This window comes from Metopolophium dirhodum, chromosome 8 (genome assembly GCF_019925205.1).
Source record: "Metopolophium dirhodum isolate CAU chromosome 8, ASM1992520v1, whole genome shotgun sequence".
Classification (NCBI taxonomy): Eukaryota; Metazoa; Arthropoda; class Insecta; order Hemiptera; family Aphididae; genus Metopolophium; species Metopolophium dirhodum.
This window is the reverse complement of record NC_083567.1, coordinates 26,741,516-26,763,789: the sequence shown is the minus strand read 5'-3', so window position 1 is coordinate 26,763,789 and position 22,274 is coordinate 26,741,516. Positions and strand designations below refer to the sequence as shown.

Here is a 22,274-nt window from a genome sequence, read left to right as displayed (position 1 = left end):
ATCAATGAAAAGGCTCCGTATAATTTATAGTTATATTACCTATAGGCTACAAGGTTACAAATAAAAAAATGTAACCAATAGGTACATACTAGTATACCACAAAGAAAGCATGCTGATGTGGATTGAAGTTAACCTTGTGTTATTAGCCAAAATAACTTAATGATATTGCTTGTACATTTGTGAATTTCCCTGATGAATATTTTAATGTGCACAATTATTTATAAATATTGAAAATATTTTAACAGCTGAATACCTAATAAATTAGAGTTCTTTGTATGCACTCAGCCTGTTTAGCCATAAGTACCCCAACACCACCTTAAAGTTTTGAAGATTTCCATATACCTACCAACCTACCAACCATAGCAAATCAATTTTAAATTTTAAGCACGGTAAATAAGAGTAAATACAATTTTGAGGAGCATTGGTTGAGAATAGTTACTCTACAACACTGAATTAATGTTATAAAATAGTGATAAGTAAATATAAGAACTTCTTTTATGTCTTCATCAAATGATGACCCTATATCAGTATAAGCCTTTTATTGCCGTTATCATCTAAATCAGAGGTCTTCAACCCGCGATCCACGTTAAATTCCACAATAATAGTGGCCCATGAACTCATTTTAAGCAAAGTACCTATGTACTTTTAATGCATTTTTAATTACAAATGCGGTTTGCGTAATTTTTTTTTTTTAAATAATTGCTGGCCCGCTGCCTATAAGGTTGAAGACCCCTGATCTAGATAATCAACCAGAAAAAAAATGAATACTCCATACGATTAAAACTTTATATTACCATAATATTACCATAGAACAATAATAAAACCATGTATAAAAATAATTAAACAAACCTTGAGTGTCCATTTGGATTTACCGTCGTGACTCATATTCTACAGAATTCTCGTATTGTTTTTAAAACGCTCGACGCGTTCATTATATATTCAATAATGTTTATTACAGTTTACAATCGTCAAATTTACCAATACTAAATGTATATTTAATATAATACCATTGATTATAATTAATACTAGTATTTATAATCAATGATAATAACTTTGTAGACTATAGTCTATTCAGAATAAGAGAACACCAGATTCACGTAGCAAGACCGGTTTTGACCGTGGCCGCCTGGTGTTGTCTTATTCTGAATTGAGCATATATTAATATAACAATAATTTGTATTTTACTGTCTTGTAACAACTAACACATAGGACTAAGCGTCTTAGCTCCCCTCACCACATATTATGATCAAAGTCATTAGGCGTATCGCTGCAGGTTTCGCGTTTTAAAAACGTTGAAAAGTATTATTTAGCAATATAGGTATTATATTTGACATTTGTGACATGTATAATTTTATTATTCAGCCGAATAAGACAACCGTAAACCATATTATGCGAACCATCACGAGTATTATTAGGCAGTCTTCGGTCCCAGGGGCGTAGACATGATTTCTGAAAGGGGGGGGGGATAAAAAAAAACGACATAGCTAAATGGGAGGAGAAAATTGGGAAGACCCCCCCACCCTCTCAACACTTTTTACTAAGGTATTAAAAAGGAAATGGGAACCCCCCCCCCTTGTCTACACCACTGTTCAAAACAAAATTGGGAATTATACACAGTACACACACCAAAATAAACAAAACAGCACGTATTTCAATGAGAGTTCTTGGTGGAAAATATTGTCGATATGTTGTACAGGAGTGGGGGGGACGCATCGTTATATAAGGTAAAGTTATCACTGAAAAACATGTTATTACTTATTTGTATTACATACTGTATTGGTGTAGGTACCTACCGGAGGAATTAATCGTAGAACAAAAAACGTTTTCGTCCGACACGTGACGTCAATATCGCGGCTACTGTATTTTATTCAAGGTGATTCTGTTAAAGGTATAAACACTTATTTCTCAAAACTTACCAACGTTTTTGGAAATATTGTTTTTTTTTTTGCATATTTTAAATTCACAACAAAACATCATTTTTAAGTTGTCTTACTTTTTAAATGATATGCATACTATTTTTAACTGCATATTCCTCCCCGTTTAATAAAGCAGAATATTGCGTGTTTGCAGATTATTCCATGCGACTATCGGAGCAGAGAACCGCCATTATGGCGGGGGTGCCCCTGGCCGTAGCCCGCGTAGGTAGACAGTACCATTGATTATAAATACAAATGCTATAGAACGCTCACTGGCCCGTATTTACGCGGCGCGAAAAATCGACAAAATATGGACGTGGCCGTTGTGGAGCTCTGTCGTCACCCATAAGTATAGTGGAGGGCACACACGGTTATTTTTTTACAATGATTAAGGCGTATACCCATAAACTTCTTTAGGACTACATCACCGGGCCGCATACCTAAGTAAACTAATGGGGCGACGACAGCGCTTCATAGTTTAAGTATTTATAATCAATGATAGTACTATTTGAAATTAAAAATGTATGCATAGTACCTACAACTGTACCTATATACTGCTAATAATATTGATATTTTGAAAATTAAAAAAACATAATATAAATGTGTACAATGAATATTATATATTTTTTGAAAAAAATCGTCGTTTTGTGACTTCACATGATTTTGGAGCAAAAAAAATATATTTCCAAAAAACGTTAAAAGTTTTCAAAGAAATTAGTGTTCACTAATAAAAGATTCACTCTGCATATTGATTAAAAATTTAGAATATTATGATGTTTGTGCTACCTACGACACAAGTTATGTATTGTTTATTTTACTAAAACTTTATTATTATTTTTGTTTTAGTGTTCCACGAACTGCAACAACTACTATTTATATTTTGTTATAGACGCCGTGGTGGGGAAAATTCGTATCGGTGGGGAAAACGAGTTTTCGCAAATTCCCTTCCCCTTTAATACTACGATGCGTATGACCGCCGCGTCCATCCGGCAGCGGACAATCGCGTTTCCGGAATATTATAATTATAATAATATCATTAATGATTAGGTATAATAGTCATTATCACATCTTTATGGTAATTATAATCGTCATCAACGCCGTCATAATATAATATTATTATTGTTGTGTGTTGCATATAATGTGTACCTACCTACACACGCGCACTCGCCTATCGTAAGAAATGTGCGGCAGCGTCGAGAAGTCAGAATCAGTCGCAAACGGACCACTGTCGGCGTAGCTACCGACCGACCGCGGACGAATAAATAATTACAACATTTTATAATAATAATATAATATTGGTATCCCGGTATACCTAGGTATACTGCGTGGTATAGCTCAGACGTGTGTGGTGCGTGCGTGTATAGCTGTTGGTTATCAATAATAATTATTAAACGTATAGTTTTCCGTTTTACGCTTACCGCGCGTTCTATGCGATTTAACGTCATAAATTCCAATTATAGTGTTATGTGTTATTGTTATTATTATAATAGTATGTCGACTTAAATATTATTATTATTATTAAATTATATAGCAGTATCGCCGCCGCCGCCGCCGAAAACCCAAGTGTTAGCGAATCGTCTCCGTAACGATATAGGTATGAGTTCAATGTATAATTATGTAGATATTAGGTACCTTTTATAATATTTTGTACATTTTACTATTGATATTTTTGTGCGGAAGTTCGTCTCACCGGCAGTGGTGGATCCCGGTGGGGAAGGGGGGGCATTTTACCCCCCAATCACCGTAGTTTTCCTTTGTTTTGCACTGGGTTTAGCTAAATTTGGAACTTTTTGTACTTCCCCCCCCCCCCCCCACCAAATTAAGCCCCGGATCCACCACTGCTCATCTACGTGTAGGTATAGTATAGGGCATATAGGTAGATATAGGTACTTACTATAATACGGGTGTGCAAGAGCGGTATTTATTTGTTAAGATCATGATCATGTCTATCAAACTTCCGCTACCTCGACGAATAATATTAAAGATGTATTAACAATAAAAAATGTTTGGTAGGTCGTAGGTACCTATAACTAAATTGTTTTAATGGTAATTTTTTTTTTCAAAATTTTAAATATAATAGTTGTACCTACATTATGTTTAGTGTTTTTCATTTTCATAACTTTTATTATAAGACAAATGTTTTTTACTACCATTCTCTATATTTTTTAATGTAGGAAACCTTTAACAATAAAATTAATGTATAAATACATTTTGTATTTATGTAGGTACCAAAAATAGCTACCATCTTACCTACCTATCTACAATAGTCGCATATATTTATTTCAATAAAACAAGTTGGGAGAGCTGAATCCTTTTAATTTTTCAGTTGGTCTACAAGGCATCAATTATGATGGTATTAATAGGTACTAATCACCCCATTAACCCCTCAGCACCATACCCAAGCCCGAATTAAGTTATTTTGGGGTCCTATGGGCACTTTGCCACTTTCTCCACTTTCTCCACGATGGATATGGAGATATTTGAAGAATATAATATCATGTAAATTTCGTGGGCCCTATAGGCACAGTGCTTATAGTGCCTATATGAGGTAATATTGCCCCCCCCCCCCCCACCCCAAATCGAACTTACTATGATCGTACATATGTATATAACTTTATAAGTAAAATGTATAATGGCCTAGTAGATTTAGGTATATTGGAAATGAAGCATCACTCGATTTTAACAAAATGTATGCAAAATTTCTTTGTACTAGATTTGTAAGACTACAGGTAAATGTATCAATTTATTACCAAAAAACAGTAAAAATTGACCCGCGCTGACCCTTCAAATTAAACATCATTACAAGGCTTATATATTACCTATTTATAATATGACAACAAAATCGTTGATATAATGTTATAAAAGGAGAAGTCCTAACTAAGGTTATACAATATAATATGATGATATGAAATGTGAAAATCAATATAACTTATTAACCCTTTCACTACTTAACCTAACTGATTTCCACACTGCATCATGTCCCTGCCGCATAATTTTACTTTTTTAACATCTATATTATGTTTCTATTCTTGCGCTTATCATATCTATATAGAAAGAAGTATCAAGAACCTATAAAGTTACGATCATTCTAAAATAATTATATACCTACTTGATTATTCACGTTTTTTTAAAAAATGTATTTTTAAGTTCCTTATGCCTACGCGTTACGGAACAATTCAAAATTTACCAAATTTATTGATTTACTGTAAATTAATGTAAATTACCGTGAAAAAAGTACTTACGTACATTTTACATGTAAAATAGATGCATCTCAAGTTTGTATTATCATTGCTCGCCGTTCAAGAAATATTTTACAAAAGACACATGTTCGGATTTTCCTACCTATATTATAATATAACCTGACTCGTTACACACACATATTTTAATAATAAGTACCTAGAAAGTATAGCTATTACCATAGCTATTACCTATAGGTACTACCTAAGCATATTAATAATACCTTTATGCAGGTAAACCGATAAAATAGATTTGCATTCCATTTGAGTTTGTTCAAAATAACTGTTTAATTATTACACTATCGGCCTGAAGTCTTGATCGTTATTGGCGTTTTGCAGTCTAGTCATACATACATTATAGGTGCAATATAGGTGCATTATACTATTCTAATTTCTAACAAATCGAGAATTCATGAAAACTCTAATGTACCTATATTATATTATTATATAAGTGACGTATGCAGAGTAAGATTAATATATAGTAATACATTTATAGTGCACAGTGAGCTATGATTAATAATATGTGTATACTACCTATGCATAGGTTAATTCGATTGTACCTATAAAAGATATATATTTTTTAATTACCCCTTTATTATCCTTTATTAGTACATACCTGATTTTTATCTTATGGTGAAATTAAATAATGGTTATACCATCTGTATTTATTATCACAACTGAAAAATTGTTGTGTGATAGGTATTCGTTTGAATATAATCAGATCTAATTTTGCCTATTTAAAGATGCGATAAAAACGAATTAATTATCCGGTTAATATTAAATAGGGATTCTAATAAAACAAAAGATGATGCACATATTTTAACATTTTGAATACGTACTTATCTATGATTTGACTGAGGTTTTTATCTATTGTTTAAAATATACCGCGGTAAATCCTTTAAACCTGCAGTGATCCCATGAGTCAGGAACTTACTATATTATGCAGTATCCAATGCACTAATATTATTATTATTTGAATTGATGATAAAAAATGTACCATATTATATTAAATCATAGTATATAGTATATACTAAATGTCATAAATCATAATATATCAATCATAGTAGGTAGGTAAACCGAATCAACGAAATTGTATGTCGGGTTGGTGTTTCTAAAGGTAGACATCCAGTGGGGGGCTTCTAGGGGATTTAGCCCTCCGCCGAAATGGAAATGTTTATTGTATATTAATTTATTGTATGTATTATCCGTAGACCATGTGTCCATGTACATTTTAATCAGGACGTGGGCCACTTTACTTCAAAAGTTTGAAATATGTTAGTCCCCCTAAAAAAAATTCACCTAAATATCAACCTATTATGATGGTTGTTACTGAGAAACGCATATGGAGAAATATGTTTAACCTAACCTAACCTAACCTAACCTCAGAAAATATCTACTAAGCCAGCGACCAGACAATATTTTCCTATGAGATGGTATTCTGCTAATTGTATTTATCAAACACGAAAACATTATTATTTAAGAATACTAAGTTCTGAATTCGATTTTAAATGTATTGATTTATCAGCTATGGCTATCTATTGTTTTAACAATGGTATCACTGTACCTAGTTAATACTAGATAAATACTAGTATTTATAATCAATGGTGATATGAAAAGATTTTGAAAACAAATTTGAAAAACAATTTGAAAATACACAAATCGTTAAACTCAATTTTCTTGGAACAAAAAAATATGGTTAAAAATTAACAAAAAAGAATAGAAAATTTATTTATAGTACCTATACCATTGATAACCTACATATAGAGGCGCCATAGGCCATAGGCACGCCAGTGTTAAATCCATACAATTTTTCTGGGAGGGTGTTACCCTTTTTTAGATTCTGAGTGGAACGAAGAATGTATTGATTTTACAATGATGTGTGTTTGAACTGTTTAGGAACATTTTTAGTTTCCAATTGTATTAGTCTTTTTTCTATGAATGTCAATAAAACTTCATTTGTTGGGTAAAAAAGCTTGAAATTTTAATACAAGGCTCCTGCTATTTTGTTACAATGAAATTTGAAGAATATTAAAAATCCTTAGTCACAATTTTTTTTATAAGCATTTAAAGTTCAAATCTTGACAAAATACGAAAAAATTACAAAAATTACAAAATTATTTTGAGTTGAGAATTCATAAAAAAATTTCTTTTTAAATCTAAGATTTTAAAATGTAATACAAGATTATTCATAAGTTTGTCTACCTTTATCAAAAAAGAAAATGTCTACAAAAAATCAAATTAAATTTTTATGAGCGTTTGAAATTCATATTTTTACAACATTTGATATTTACTCGATATCTCATGTAACGATTTTATTATTTTGAAGTAATTAAAAATCGTATGATTGTAGATACTTAAAAATTTCACTGAATGTTTGTACTAGCATTTTCTGTACACGATAAAATGTTGAAAATAATTCGACTCTTTTTGAGCTATTTACGGACATTGTCAGTTTTCAATTTTTTAGTTTTTTTTTCTATAAATATCAATAAAATTTTATTTGTTGGGTAAAAAAGCGTGAAAATTTAATATAAGGCTCCTGATATATCGTTCTAATAGCAGTTAAAAAATATTAAAAATAAATAGGCACAATTTTTTTTATAAGCATTTAAAGTTCAAATGTTGACAACATTTATCAAATTTATAATTTATTAATTATTTTGTAGTTAAAAAATGTATAAAATGTTTAACTTTTATGGCTAAGGATTGAAAATTGAAAACAAAGCTCCACGTAAATAGGTTATATATAAATTACTTTATTCACAATAATATCATCAAATATACTTGGTAATATCATAGGCTGACTGACCGTTTTCGCTCAGAATCGTTTTTCTTATACAATGATATTATATCATTGAATTCAAATTTAACACCATCCATTACAGTGACCCACTTGTAACCTACTGTACAGCAAAGTGACATCCACTTATCCACTTTTTTTTTACATTAAATACGGCGAATTAAAATCAAAATACTTCAGAGTATTCAAAATTCTTATAAGATCACTCTTAAGAGTATTGTTCGATGTAGGTAATATCGATTATACCAATTATAGAAAGTTACTATACTTACATAAAATATAAATAGTTATTATTTATTGCTACATTATTGTTTATATCATTGTTTAACTCTTTCGTTGGAATAAATTATTGTATACGAGTATATTATTATGCTTGTAAGTTATAGCCGATGGAGTGTTACAACCTATGTTAGTACATAATATATATTACTCATATTATGAACTACCTTATTGTTTATAGTATGTTAGAAAATAATATAGGGTTCCGGTAATATGCACTAACTAGGTACCTACTTAAACTGACGCCTGGCGACTGTAATACTATATATATAGGTACCTAATTTTTAAATATTCATATAATAATATAATCATATTATAGAATCAATAAGAAATCGATGACAGAAAATTTTCATTTCCAGCAAATTGAAATAAAAGTTATATCATTTATTGTTCCTGTGTGATGCTTATAAGTAATATAATATAGTTTATTAATCTGGAACGTATTACTATGATTATTATGTTGTTTTAACAGCCTGTGATGCAAAAAAAAATGTTTCAGTTGACCGATGATTTACATTTATTAAGCTAATATACCTACCTACATATAATTAAAAATTTAAATTTATAAATATTTCCATATAATATATAAATACATATAGGTACCTATTATATTACGTACATAGGTACCAAGTACTTACACATTTTACGAATGAATATTTATTGTAATTTATCAATTATAAAGTGTTATAGGTAGATGTAACAACTAATCTTTATACCTATACTATCAGTTAATTGAGTTCTGTTTTGCACAACAATTTTGTATACAATTACGTCCAGTGTAAACTTTATAATAATAAAGACACCGTTCGTTTATATTTGATTGGAATTTATACTACCTAATATTATTATGTAATAATTAATGAACAGATACTAAGTTACAATTTATTGTAATATAATAATAATAAACATGAAATTCATTTAAATAGGAAAAAACCACACGTACAATAGTAATTATTTTTAACAATAACAACTCCAATAATTTACGATGGATGTTAAAAATATTTAATTTGTAGTTTAATTAAAGAGTATCAAATATGTTTATTAGAGTAGAGTAGCTAAGTAATTAATAATAATAATTTACGACTTACAGCATATTAATATATAATTTAATATAAGTAATGTAATATAATACTTTCAATTTCTATGGTAATATTTTGTGCAGCCATGTTGGTAATTACTAATTTAATTTGGTAATGTAACAAAAGCGCACTTTAACCTGACTAGTCATTATACTGTCGAGTCTCGATAACTTGAATAAAAAAAAAAATTAAAACCTTTTTTTATTTTTTATTTAAACAAAAGTATATTTACAATATGCAATATCTATATACAACAACTAAATTTGGTAAATTAAGATACATCAACATGAAATTACATGAGGAGGGAGACCCATCAGTGTGTAAATCGTCCGACTTAGGGGGAGGGGCCTTTTAATGGTCGAATAAAAATTATAGTTTCTTGAGATTTCACCAAAAGTCATTTCTATAAATAAATAAATGATTTTTTTAACCAGATTATATAAAATCAACACGTACCTACATTATATGCATAATAATATGTACAAATGTATAAACATCATAATATTTATACCTACATAATTTGTATACGTTTATAATAGCAATAATTAAGCAGTGATCGCACTGTATGTTAAATTATTATTATTATTATTCATTATTCATAATATTGACGATAATATAATAATAATAATGATGGTGAAAAGTAATGCATTAATTATAAACTATATGTCATATATTATATACAAAACGACAAAATATACAAACTCGACACACGCGTTTACGGCATATGATCTTCGATAATGTCCATGTATCTTTTGCCGTATACGTATGGGAGTTATATAAATGATAATTCGAAGGTAAACAACGCAATGCATTTTAATATCATTCTTTTTTAAACCGATATTATGATAGGGACTCCTAATAAATTGTACCTACGCCATAACCTTAATTTAATTAGACGTTTAATTTAAGACCATTGAGAGTGCGGAATAAAAATTGTAAGATTTTTTTTTCCAGTTTTTATAGTTAAAATTATCTACTTTTAGAATACCATGACATTTTTTTCTTCATTTTTATGTTCAAAACAGTATTCCAAACCAGTTGCTCTCAACCTTTTATATTTCTCGATCCTTTTTTTAAATCTTACTAAAAGTCAGATGGTAATCCCCTTTAATATTCTCATTTTGAACACCAAAACAGTACATTTCAAAACCAAAATAGTCAAAAACCAAAATATTATAAAACTATTAAACTTGTTTATTAAAAATATACGTACTGCATAGTATTCCCGTTAAAAAATAACGTCGTATAACAAATTAAACACAAAAACGGTAAAATTGTGCAGTAACATCATAATTTTAATTTTTTCACTAGTTAGGCAGATCATTTATACAATTTTTAGAATAATTTTAAATGTTAATGCCTATTAGATATAGTATTATTAAGAAATTCTTCAACGTTTTAATGGAACATTTGGTATTTTAATTGTTTCAAAATATAATACGATCATCCTTACGATCAGCTTTATATATAGATACATGATATTTTAGCTGGGTGTATTTGAATTAATTTTAAACCGAAAAATACTACTCACTGTATACTTATAATTTTTAAGTAGTAGTGGTTAGTTTAATTATAATCATGATATTCATGCAAAATCTACTGATTAACCATTACAAAGTAGATATGTATAAACGTAGAAATAATAATATATGAGACAGAAATAAACATAAGCAGTCGTCCTTCGGGCATCGACGTCCTAACACGCTAGTATATTTTAATATTTATAAGTGATTATAATATTATTTAGATCCCTACCAGAGCGAGGAAGAAATTACAGGGTTCCAAAATAATGCTAGTATTATATTTTTATTTCAGAAACTAAGTATTTTTTATATACAGAACCTCAAAGTTGAAACTCAATAATGCACTTTTTTTGTCATTTGTTTGTATTTATCAGTACTTATATATTAAGTTTTTGAGTGATTTGTCAAAGATTTAAGCATAAATGGTAGTCTTATAAAAAACTTCATGTCTAACAATGGTGTTTGCACTTTTGCAGATCGACCAAAACGCGGGGTGATCGTTTTAAATCTGAACTGAGGCCGAAATTTGAGTGAGATGTTCATGCGTAAAAATTTGAGCTATAAAATTGACGACAAAAACTCTGGCAGTTCAGAAACGTAGTTCAGTGCCGATTTTACAGCAGCAATATTATCAAAATAATATTATAAAAAACACATCAGTCCAGGAGGAGGAGTGACCTAAAATACTTAACTAATTAAAAATTGGAATGAATAACACACCTAACCTAAAAAAAATGGTACGTCAAATAATAAACAGTACCTAATTAACTCAATCGTACCTACCATAATGTTAACCTAACTTTTACACGTCTTCGTTCATTTCAATGATACATTTTTGTTGTTCCATTCTATATCTTGCGTTTAGCAGCGATTACCGATCTGTGGATTGTTGTCGTTTGCATGGGTGCTGTTAGTTCACTCGTCTTCGGCCGCCTCCCATCCGCCGTCGCCTTGCCCAGACATATTCACTTACGAAGGCTCAGAACCAGAGAACAACAGGTGGTATGGTGAGATATCACTGCGGACGGACGAAAGTTTGGTGGGCATCCGACTGGACATCGAACTGGACCGACCTTCAGATTTGATGGTAGTAAGTTTTGTATGTAGTATAATATCTAAAGGCATAACATAGTTTAGGTTAGGTCTCCCGTTGGATTTCCATTTGGCATCACAACTTTGCGCATCGAGAGAAACGAATAATATAAATTATTGCTATTTTGTTTTCTGTAAAATAATATTAATTTAAGTAAATTACGTAATAGTTACGTATATATAGCCATGCAGGTATTATTATATACCTACTATAAGCACTATATAATTAGGGCTTATAATTTACATTAAGTGTACAACTACTATAACATAAAGTGGACGCATAAGCTTCGTTACGGTATTATTTAAAAAAAAAGTAATTTAGAGTAGATAAATATACCAATATCTAGTTATAAGTTTGTAAGACAAAAAAACCTAACATCATGACTATCATGACGTATTACAATCTGCACTGCGGGCGTTACACCAAAACCGAGATACACCAATATAACGCCTTTAGAGTTAGAAATTAATAATTATACACTTACGTATGCACCTTACGTAGGTATATCAAGTTGATATTAAACTGCTCGCAAATCACAAGTGAGTCTCACGGGTGATACCGGGAGGGATGGCTGTAATATAATATAATCGAACGTGCCCCGGCTGACTCACCGACTGATCAACGTAGAGCCTAAACGATGATAGCTTGTGGCTTGAAATTTGTACGGTACCTTCGTACCACCATATAAGACAGAGTGTGCTTAGAAAGCATTTTAAAGTGAATAGTGATGCACAATTATTTTGATATTGAAGATGGACGATAACATTTTTTGAATACCATTACACTGAATATTAAATAGCGAATTGAACAAAGTTTGAATCATATATTATAGTGTTGGCATTTTTAACGAGAAACGAAGTGCACGTGAATGCATAAAATTATTACTCCGTTTATTGATTTCAGTCTTGGATGGGAGAGATAACGACAAGCGACAATGTGAAATTCACAGTGTTGAACTTGAACCAAAAACTGAAGCCCGGGCCCCCGGTGCTGTCTAGGGTCATGGCCAAGTTCAACCGATCAACGGGTAGTCCTAAATTGCGGTTCATCCGACTCAATGGCCGTAAGATCTGCCCCGAAGATTCTAGTGAGTAACCTTTTATATTATAAACCTATTTATTTAGTAAGTATTATGTGCAGTGTTGTTTCGTAAAAAAATAAAAATGGTACATTGTATACATTAATTTATGAAGTTAATGTAATGATAAAAATATGCAATGAATATTGTTCTTTTATAAGTTCAAAACTAATCACTAATTAGATTCTAATCAGATTCTCTTCGCTCGCGAAAGCATTTTATGTAAGGCTCTTACGTACCTAATACAAATTCCCAAACTTAAAAATAAATACATTATTTCTTACTTACATTTATATTTTTCACAGGTCACATTTAACATTTTTATAACATTTAACTTGATAATTCTTTTGGAAATTCCCATAACTATGCATTGCGACATTTCATTTAAAAACGTTTGCCAAGTCAGCGATCGGCATGTAAACTTTCTTGATTTTTAATTTTTAGAAATTTATTAACTAATATCACACCCAAGCGGTATAAAAATTTGAATCCAGAAAAATGTCGGTGTAAACAGCCCCACAAAAAATCATTTTCATTTTAGTTAGAGAGATAGATCTCCGAAACCGGAGAGAGGATTTCGTTGTTTGGGGTTTTGTTGGATTCACATTGGTTAGGAGAAGTGCAGTGAAGATTTTCCGAACTTTATCCTTAATAGTTAATTCACCACAGAACATTAAAACAAATTTTATTGGGCGTTTTTTGATGTTTTTCAACTTTACAGCTTTGTAGTGAATTAACAACTGTAGATAAAGTTTTGAAAATCTTCACTGCACTTCTCCTAGCCAATGTGAATCTAACAAGATCCCAAACAACAAAATCTGTTCTCCAGTTTCGGAAATCTACCTCGCTAAATGAAAACCTAGCGAAAAATAACTAATTTATTTAAAAAAAATTTTAATTCCACATTTAGTATCTACTTGATAATCCCTTTTTAATGAGTTACCAACCAACTTTCTAGCTATCATAGTTAGGGAGAAAAATTAAAAAATAGAAATTTTAGGACTGTTTACGCCGACGTTTTTATGGGTTCAAGAGGTTATACCGCTTGGGTGTGATATTAAGCGTCTCTCTCATTAATATTTTATATTAAAGCTAGCTAAATTACCTACCTACTCATCATTCCTGAGTTATGTTTTTATTATTTTCCTATTTAACACAAATTCTTGAAGTTTTCAAAATTCAGACTTTTTTCATTTCAATTACCATACTTACTTGACTAAAAATCAAGAAAGTAAAAATCTGCAATAATCATGGTCATGAACGATGATTAATTGGGTATACCAAAACGGTAAATTACGAGTTATACACTTATATGTGGTAAATGGTTATAATAACTAATCCTAATTATTAGTTGCAAAGTTCTAACTTATTTGTTATAGATAATTGATTTAAAAAATATTATGGTAGGCACCTACTATATTGGTAGCTAGTATATTGTGGCTTTACATTTAAAAATTTGATGTATATTTTGATTTTATTTATTCTCTATAATACAATTTCCCATTGATCTTCTTGTTTTTTGGTGGGGGGGGGGGAGAAATAAAAAGTGTGTTGGTTTTTTAGTTTATAATATGACTGTTATTGTGTATTTTGTATTATAAACTAAACACAACCTTTCCTCGCCATTGAAGGTTATAGTTCTGGGTACGAGGAGGAATCCCGGCCATCGCAAAGGCCTCAGAGCACCAAGAGACCGGATCCCGAGTTCGGCGGTGACGCGGACGAATATCCGGAAAGTGGCGGCAATAACAACCACCGCGACAAGGACAACCCGACCAGACCTTCAGGATCGGATTATTCGCCGCAGGACGGTCGTCCGGCGACCACCGTCACGGAAGGACCGTATACGACCCGGAAGACCAACAGAGGGCCAATAACGACAACGACGACGTCGGCGCCTCGAAATCCCTACGAACAGGGCAACGGATACAGACCGAACACGGTAACGTTGCAGGCCAGCAGCACCGACCAGAACAGCGACATAAACGGGGTCATTAACGGGCTGTTGCAGAACCAAAACAGCAACAACAAGACCGTCATTATAACCGTCATCGACAACCAAAATAACCGGCCGAACGGCGGTACCGGTAGTGGCGGGCGACCGGCGACCACGGATGGCAGTGCGACCAGGCCGAATGTCAACAACAGACCGTCCGGCCAGCAAACTGGCCAAAAGCCCAGCAGTAACAACAACAACAATCAACAGGTCAGCGGTGGCGGGAGCAGTGGATCTTATACCGGGTTGGTTACGAAATCGCGGTTATGGAATTTACCATGATAGCGCATAGACATGAAATGCCATACCTATATATTATCGTGATCACCACCTCTTCCGGAGGGTGACAGGGATGAGGAGAATGTGACTCAATTTCTGTGTATTACTACGAGTTACGATAAACGGTGTCTTAATGTAGTCCCCGATGATTGTTCTATATTAAAATTTAGGATGATGACATTTTTTTTGGGCTATCATCGCTGATGAGTGATGATATACCTACCGTCATAATATTATGCCAATCGTTTTTATTTAAAGAAATTATAATACCTATATTGTATCCATCGTATCGAAAATGCTTTAGCAATTTGATCTGAAATCTAAAAGTTTGTTTAAAATTGTTAATGCTTAAACAATTGTTAACTGGAGATCACAGATCGACCAACCACTTTTTTTTTAAATGTATTGTTTCACATTTTCATATAAAATTTTAATTTTTACATGTTTCTACAATTTTTGCATTTTTAAACAGTGAACACGTGAATATAAGAAAAGAATCAAAAAAGTGGAATTACCAATCTCAAGTAAACCTCATAAATTGAATTTAAAAATACTTAACCTAACATAGGCAACTCATATTTTTTACATTACATTACAGCCACAGACACAATAATAATACGTTACTATACCTATACGCATTACACAAACATTCATACATACCTACTTAAAAAATTACCTACATTTAACTACTTAAAAAAAAATGGTTGGTATCGAATGAATTCTGTTTAAATTACTTTAGGGTGAGTGCAAGGGGGTCTCTCTTAAAAAAATAATTTACTATGTTTATTTATGACGAAATCAATGGTTTTAACGCGTCAACGACAATATAATCGTTCAAAGATTTTACAGGTAGTATAGAGAAAAGGGAAGTTTCGAGCAAATAATACTTTTTAAAATTTCTTGAAACCATAATTTCGAGTTAGTAGTTTTCTCGGTGTTATTAGATATATGGGCTGTACAAAAATCCTGTATTATAATATATTTAAAAATAAGTATTTTAAGGTTTACAAAATGTATTCACAGGTCATCCGTCAACTCGCTCTCATCCAATGGCGCGTCGTGTGGTGAAGTCAAGATGGTCGTGCCGCTGGTGACTTCTGGACAGTCTACAAAAAGGGGACAATGGCCCTGGCACGTGGCTCTCTACCTCATTGAAGGCATAAACTTGAGCTACCATTGTGGTGGTTCGCTTGTCTCCAAAAACAAAGTCATCACGGGTAAGCTTCGTGATTTGAACTGCGGATTTTGTACTTCCGATAAGAGTATTATGATATTGGTCGTGTTACCACCCACCCACTTATCCAATCCTTAATCGAATATTTCAAAGCCAAATTCACTATTCTGTAGATAAGGAATATTGTACGATTAATTTCTTACCGTATAATATCCAAAAGAAGATCAGGTATAATTTAACTTAACAATAAATAGTATTAAGTTCAATACTTAACATCTAAAAATTCAATTAGATATTTGTACGAATAGAAAATCGAATATAATTATGGTGATACAAAACTATTTGAGTATGCTGCGACTATAATTACCATAATACTATTGACACTAAGTTATGGGGTTCTACGTTTGCGGAAGCTATAATATTTATGTCTATAAGATTATAACATATTATAGGAAGTATCAAACTATAGAAATAGCTAGGATGCAATTATTTTGAATTTTGGTATTCGATTTATCATTTCCCTAAAAACTGATCTAAAATTATATACATATAGCTACTATAGTATATTATATTATGTTCATACATTTTCTTTTCTTAAATTATAATTTCCAAAATTATGGAACCAAGTTTGAATTTATGATTTTAATTCCTTATGCGATAATATATTATTATCATATAATATGTACTATTTTCATTTGTACAGCCGCTCATTGTGTGACACACAAACTAAACGACGCAGTCGTCAACTCAACAAAATTAGTCGTCTACCTCGGCAAATACCATCAGCTCCAGTACAGCGACGAGCTGGGCGTCCAGATCAAACAGGTGATGCGAATGGAACTGTGACTCGGGTCCAAATCTCGCGGTTCTATCAGCTATTTTCATCGTCTATAATATGCCGATTTTTTCTCCTCTACAGGTCATCCGGATAAAGGTGTACCCGTCTTACAACAGCAGCTCGTACTTCGGAGACATAGCTATGTTGACGTTGTCATCGGACGCCGAATTTACTAACTATGTAACGCCGGTGTGCCTTTGGGAAGAGAGGTCCGATGATTTGGACGATATCGTTGAAAAAGAAGGAACTGTAAGAACAATTTCTTTTCGCTACATATTAAGAATCATTATTCACTAATTAACCTTTTCGCTGATACACTATTATTTTATACTATACCCTCTGCAACCTGTCTATGCTACATAAAATATAACTTTTATCAGTAAAATTACATAGGTATACAATTTTTTTAAATTTAAATTTCGAGATCTAGGTATATAATCTAATTACTTAAGTATACAATCATGCAAACAAGGGTTTCTAAAATTGTACGGTTACTGAAAATGATAATATTATATAAATGAACGTATAATATAGTATGCCTGGATCAGTGGACGGTGTAAATGTTTTGGATGTAATAGTACGTCTGAAGCAGTGAATTACACCGGTTACTTATAACATTTTTGTATGTTAATTCCACATTTACGATTTTTTACTTAACAAAAACATGTAAATTCCACTGATACTATAAATATTTGTATACGTTCATATTTAGATGTTTACCCTGTATAATAAATGTACACTCCACTGATATTGTTTGTTGACCAATCTTATTTTACATTTTTAGTTAAAACTAAATTTGATGATCTGGTCGGAACTGCACACGAGTAGATGCAAAACTGCTATCTACCATGTCCTCTTCTTTGATTATATTATTGCCGAATGATTAATATTACTTTGATAATTTTTTTTATCTCATTCCGGTAGGTCGTCGGTTGGGGCTTCGATGAAAACAACACGCCGACCGAAGAACTGAAAATGGCCAAGATGCCGGTCGTATCACAACAAACATGCCTCTGGAGCTATCCACAATTTTATTCGGAATTCACGTCCGATAAAACGTTTTGCGCTGGATTCAGAAACGGTAATTAATTCACTATAATCCTGGGGTGGCCAAACTTAGAAAAATTTGGAACTTCAAATTTAGAACTTCTGAGAATATGATATTTTTCCTTTGACGTAAACAATAATATTATTTTTATTTTTAAGTCTTTATCACTACCTAATATTAACAAGAAACATATTTATATAAATGGTACAATTAAAGTGTAAAGTTACCTAAAAACTGGTGTTTCGCACTATAATTTCAAAATAAATTAACATTATCTATACTGTTGGCGTAGAAGCGTGTCATTACATATTATTATCGTTGACCAGTTAATAAATTATAATCTGAGGAATAATTCCCAATTACTAAACGAAAACATTACTTTAAAAGATCATCTGTTTAGCTCAACTGGTCAGTATTCAGATTTATAAAACTTTCATGTAACTATTGTAACTATATAAAAAATTTAATTTCACACAAACTGGTTAATCCAAAATATGTAAGTAACTCAATAGCTAAATGTATAATACTGTATTTACTAAAACTAAATGTATAATAATAAGTTTAAACTCACCCTAGCTAGAACTTTTATTATATAACTTATTGTTTTTAATTTCCCCTATCCGTCACTAACGATCGACGGTTTGGCCGCCCATGGACTGTACAATTATTATTAGAACATTGTAAACCATATTTGTTTTAACTTTTGTTTAAACAGTATTCGGTTGTTAAATAGCATTATGAAAAAAAGGGTTATAAATTAATTTAAAATGCATATGTTATTTTTCACATAACGTTTGTTTGACACATTTATCTATAATCTTTAAAGTGTCGTGGACTTTTATTTTTTTTTATTGGGGTGTGAAAATTCATCATAGTGTTAAGTCTAAAATTGAATTAAACGTTAATTTTAAACGTCATAATAAATAATATAATATACTTGTATGTATCTATACTTTCTTATATATTTTATTGTACGACAAATACTGATTATAATGATCAACATATATTATAATATGCAGCAGTGCAACTACTGCAATATATGTAGGTAATTTTAATACTTCATACCATTTTCCGCTTAAGAATTTAATATTATTTTAATTCTCGTAGGTACCTATGATGATACTGGATGGGTATTTTACCAACCAATACCTTGAAAAAATATAAAGAATTTCATATTGTAACAACGAATATTGACAATTGTAAAACAATGTAAAATACTTCGAAATTCCTTTTTTATTTCCTAAAATATCGACCAAATATTCGCGCATATACAAAATATGGTTTACCGCAATGATTGGATTATGTTTTGTATAATATTATTTTAATCCGACATTTAGGCACAAGCGTATGCAATGGAGACAGTGGTGGCGGCATGGTGTTCGTCAGGAACCATAGGTGGTACCTGAGAGGTATCGTGTCCCTAACGGTGGCCAAAGACGGACTGCGGGTGTGTGACACCAGACATTACGTAGTGTTCACAGACGTGGCCAAGTACACAGATTTCATCACGAAGAACTTACAATGACGGCAGTCATCGTTAAATCAATGATACAATATAATATATTATGCAGTAATTGAATGTATAATACGATCTGCACATTATATTATATAGCATAGGTACGCATAGGTATAATAAGTCTTTTGCCGATTCCTATTATACGCAGACGTCGCGTTTATATTTTTAACATTTTATACTCTTTCTATAGTTTTTTTTGGAAAATTTTATATTTTCATTAATTCAAATAAAAACACAATTCAAACATAATAGTGCAATAGTCGTATGTCAAGAATTCCCTCGGGATTCTACGGTTATAATATAAATAAAAAACAAAAAATGTTTGCATCTTTGTCCTTTTTGCATTGATTGGTTCGCCCGATTGAGATGACATTTGGTACAGAGATAGATTAGACCACGGAGAAGAATATAAAGTCACCAAAAAGGTAAATAAGAGGTTCAACCCGGAGAAGTTCGTTCTCAACTAAGGGATTTAAACAGGGGTCTCAAGTTTAAACAACGGTTTCAGTGGCTAAATTGTTTGCATTGTTTTTACATTGTTTTTTTTTTTTAATTTTGTTTATAAATAGTTGCTATTGGTTTTAATAATAATAATTATTATCAATTGCATTGTTTTTTTCTTATTTTTACTTTTTCATTTTTCTTCTTTATGTATGCGTATACGAATGTTTGGTTTTTTTTTTAATCATCGGATTTTAGTACGGTTTGGTTAGGTTAGGATTTCTGTAGTAATTTATTGTATAACTTCGATATTTAAGAGTTAAATTATACACTTACGCATGCACCAGGCAGGGTCTGTGATCTACCGCAGGTAGATTGCCTACTTGATAATACACTGCTAGCATAATCGCAAGTAAATCTCACGGACAACGCCAGTCAGAATTGCTATAAAATAAAATATAATATAATTTACACTTAAAAAAACATTGCTTTCAAACGTGTTACACCCAAGAGGAGTTGAAAAATCATAAAAACCTAGCAATAGCAAGGCATTGCCGTGTTAGCTAGTAATATATATAATTCAATGACCCGGCAGGGTCGAGCTAATTATAAAAAGAAAAGTGCGCCTTCAAATACACACGTAGGCAAAACACGAAAAACTGCCGGAATATATTATTCGTGGGTACTTGAAATTTCTAAAGTATATTATTATATACAAATATGATAATAAACAAATAATAATAATTAAACTTATACCGACTATCATATTAATAATAACAATATTAATATAATATAAAATTCATATGCCAGCAAACCAACTCCGCTTAGAATCGTCATATTATGTAATGTTATAATATGTAGATTGTAGGCCTACTTGAAATAAACCATTTTCATCTATGTTATATGGTTTTCACCAAATATAATATTATATTGAATCATGGCCAGAACTTTACTACAAATAACCACAACTTTACAATAAACAAAACTATATTATAATTTAGTTGATTTTCTTTCTAGACCACAATTGGAGCCACAATTGTATTTTTGACATTCAGATTTCTTACTTTTCCTGTGGATTTTCCTAAAAATATGTTCTTTCATAAAAACCTTGTATTGACAATTACAAACAAGACAGAAAAAAAATTCACCAAATCGACAGCGATTCAAATATTTAGTGTTTGAAAAGTTAATCATTCTTTCAACAAATAAACTTTTTTTTTTTCATAAATGTCAATTTTTCGCTAAGTAGACACCTGTATTTATGATAATAATTTATTATGTTAAAGCGGTGGAACTATCTGTTTTATTTACAAACGTTATATTTTAAAACATTATATTGATAGGTATATTGTAAATTGTAATATATTGTTGTTTATTACATGCCGGGTGACAACAATTAAAATCGTTATTGCAAGACGTATAATTATCGTATTCGAAAATGCATTATTTTTTTTATATAGAATCGATTGTACGCTATCGATAAACATAATATTATATTAATGTATCATTATGATGGACTCTGTGTTTTTTCCCACCTACAGTTAAACAAAATAGCACACTTTCATAATTTTTTACTCGAATTCTATAATAGGTACAGTAAATATTATGCATATATTCGAGTATTTTCGAATACGATAATAATTATAGCAATTGTGGTTTTAAATGTATCTTGTATCCGATAGTACCTAAACACGTAGTATATTCAGTGTAAAATTATTGTTATGATAGGTCCCTGTCAGCATTTGATTGTGAATTTAACTGAATCAATAATACTCTAGTTTAATTAAATAATATTAGTTTTGAAATTACAACTGTCGAAGATCCACATATAAACCTTGTATTGACAATTACGAACAAGACTGAAAAAAAATTCACCAAATCGGTAAGTGCGGTCTCAAGTGATGCCATGGCAAAGGATTAGGGTCTAGGTTTTTATAAATCGAGATTATTATACATTATTATAATATAATACATAATA

The 22,274-nt window shown here is 31.1% G+C and overlaps 1 protein-coding gene across 6 annotated transcripts; it reads left to right on the top strand.

Annotated features, from left to right (window-relative positions):
* Positions 1 to 1,775: 1,775 nt before the first annotated feature.
* On the top strand, positions 1,776 to 20,462 carry LOC132950670 (serine proteinase stubble-like). Of its 6 annotated transcripts, none has more exons than XM_061022194.1 (12): positions 1,786 to 1,888; positions 2,763 to 2,991; positions 3,095 to 3,510; positions 11,310 to 11,570; positions 11,699 to 11,923; positions 12,830 to 13,013; positions 14,636 to 15,245; positions 16,303 to 16,496; positions 17,157 to 17,278; positions 17,373 to 17,540; positions 18,216 to 18,372; positions 19,677 to 20,462. In XM_061022194.1, exons 4-12 carry the CDS (start codon positions 11,541 to 11,543, stop codon positions 19,862 to 19,864), a joined length of 1,878 nt encoding a protein of 625 aa, XP_060878177.1. In that variant the 5' UTR covers positions 1,786 to 1,888; positions 2,763 to 2,991; positions 3,095 to 3,510; positions 11,310 to 11,540; the 3' UTR covers positions 19,865 to 20,462. The 6 variants fall into 6 exon arrangements, with proteins under 6 accessions (XP_060878175.1, XP_060878176.1, XP_060878177.1 ...); XM_061022198.1 differs by having other exon boundaries at positions 2,763 to 3,510; positions 14,636 to 14,946; positions 15,016 to 15,245; XM_061022192.1 differs by having other exon boundaries at positions 1,776 to 1,888; positions 2,763 to 3,510.
* Positions 20,463 to 22,274: the final 1,812 nt, after the last annotated feature.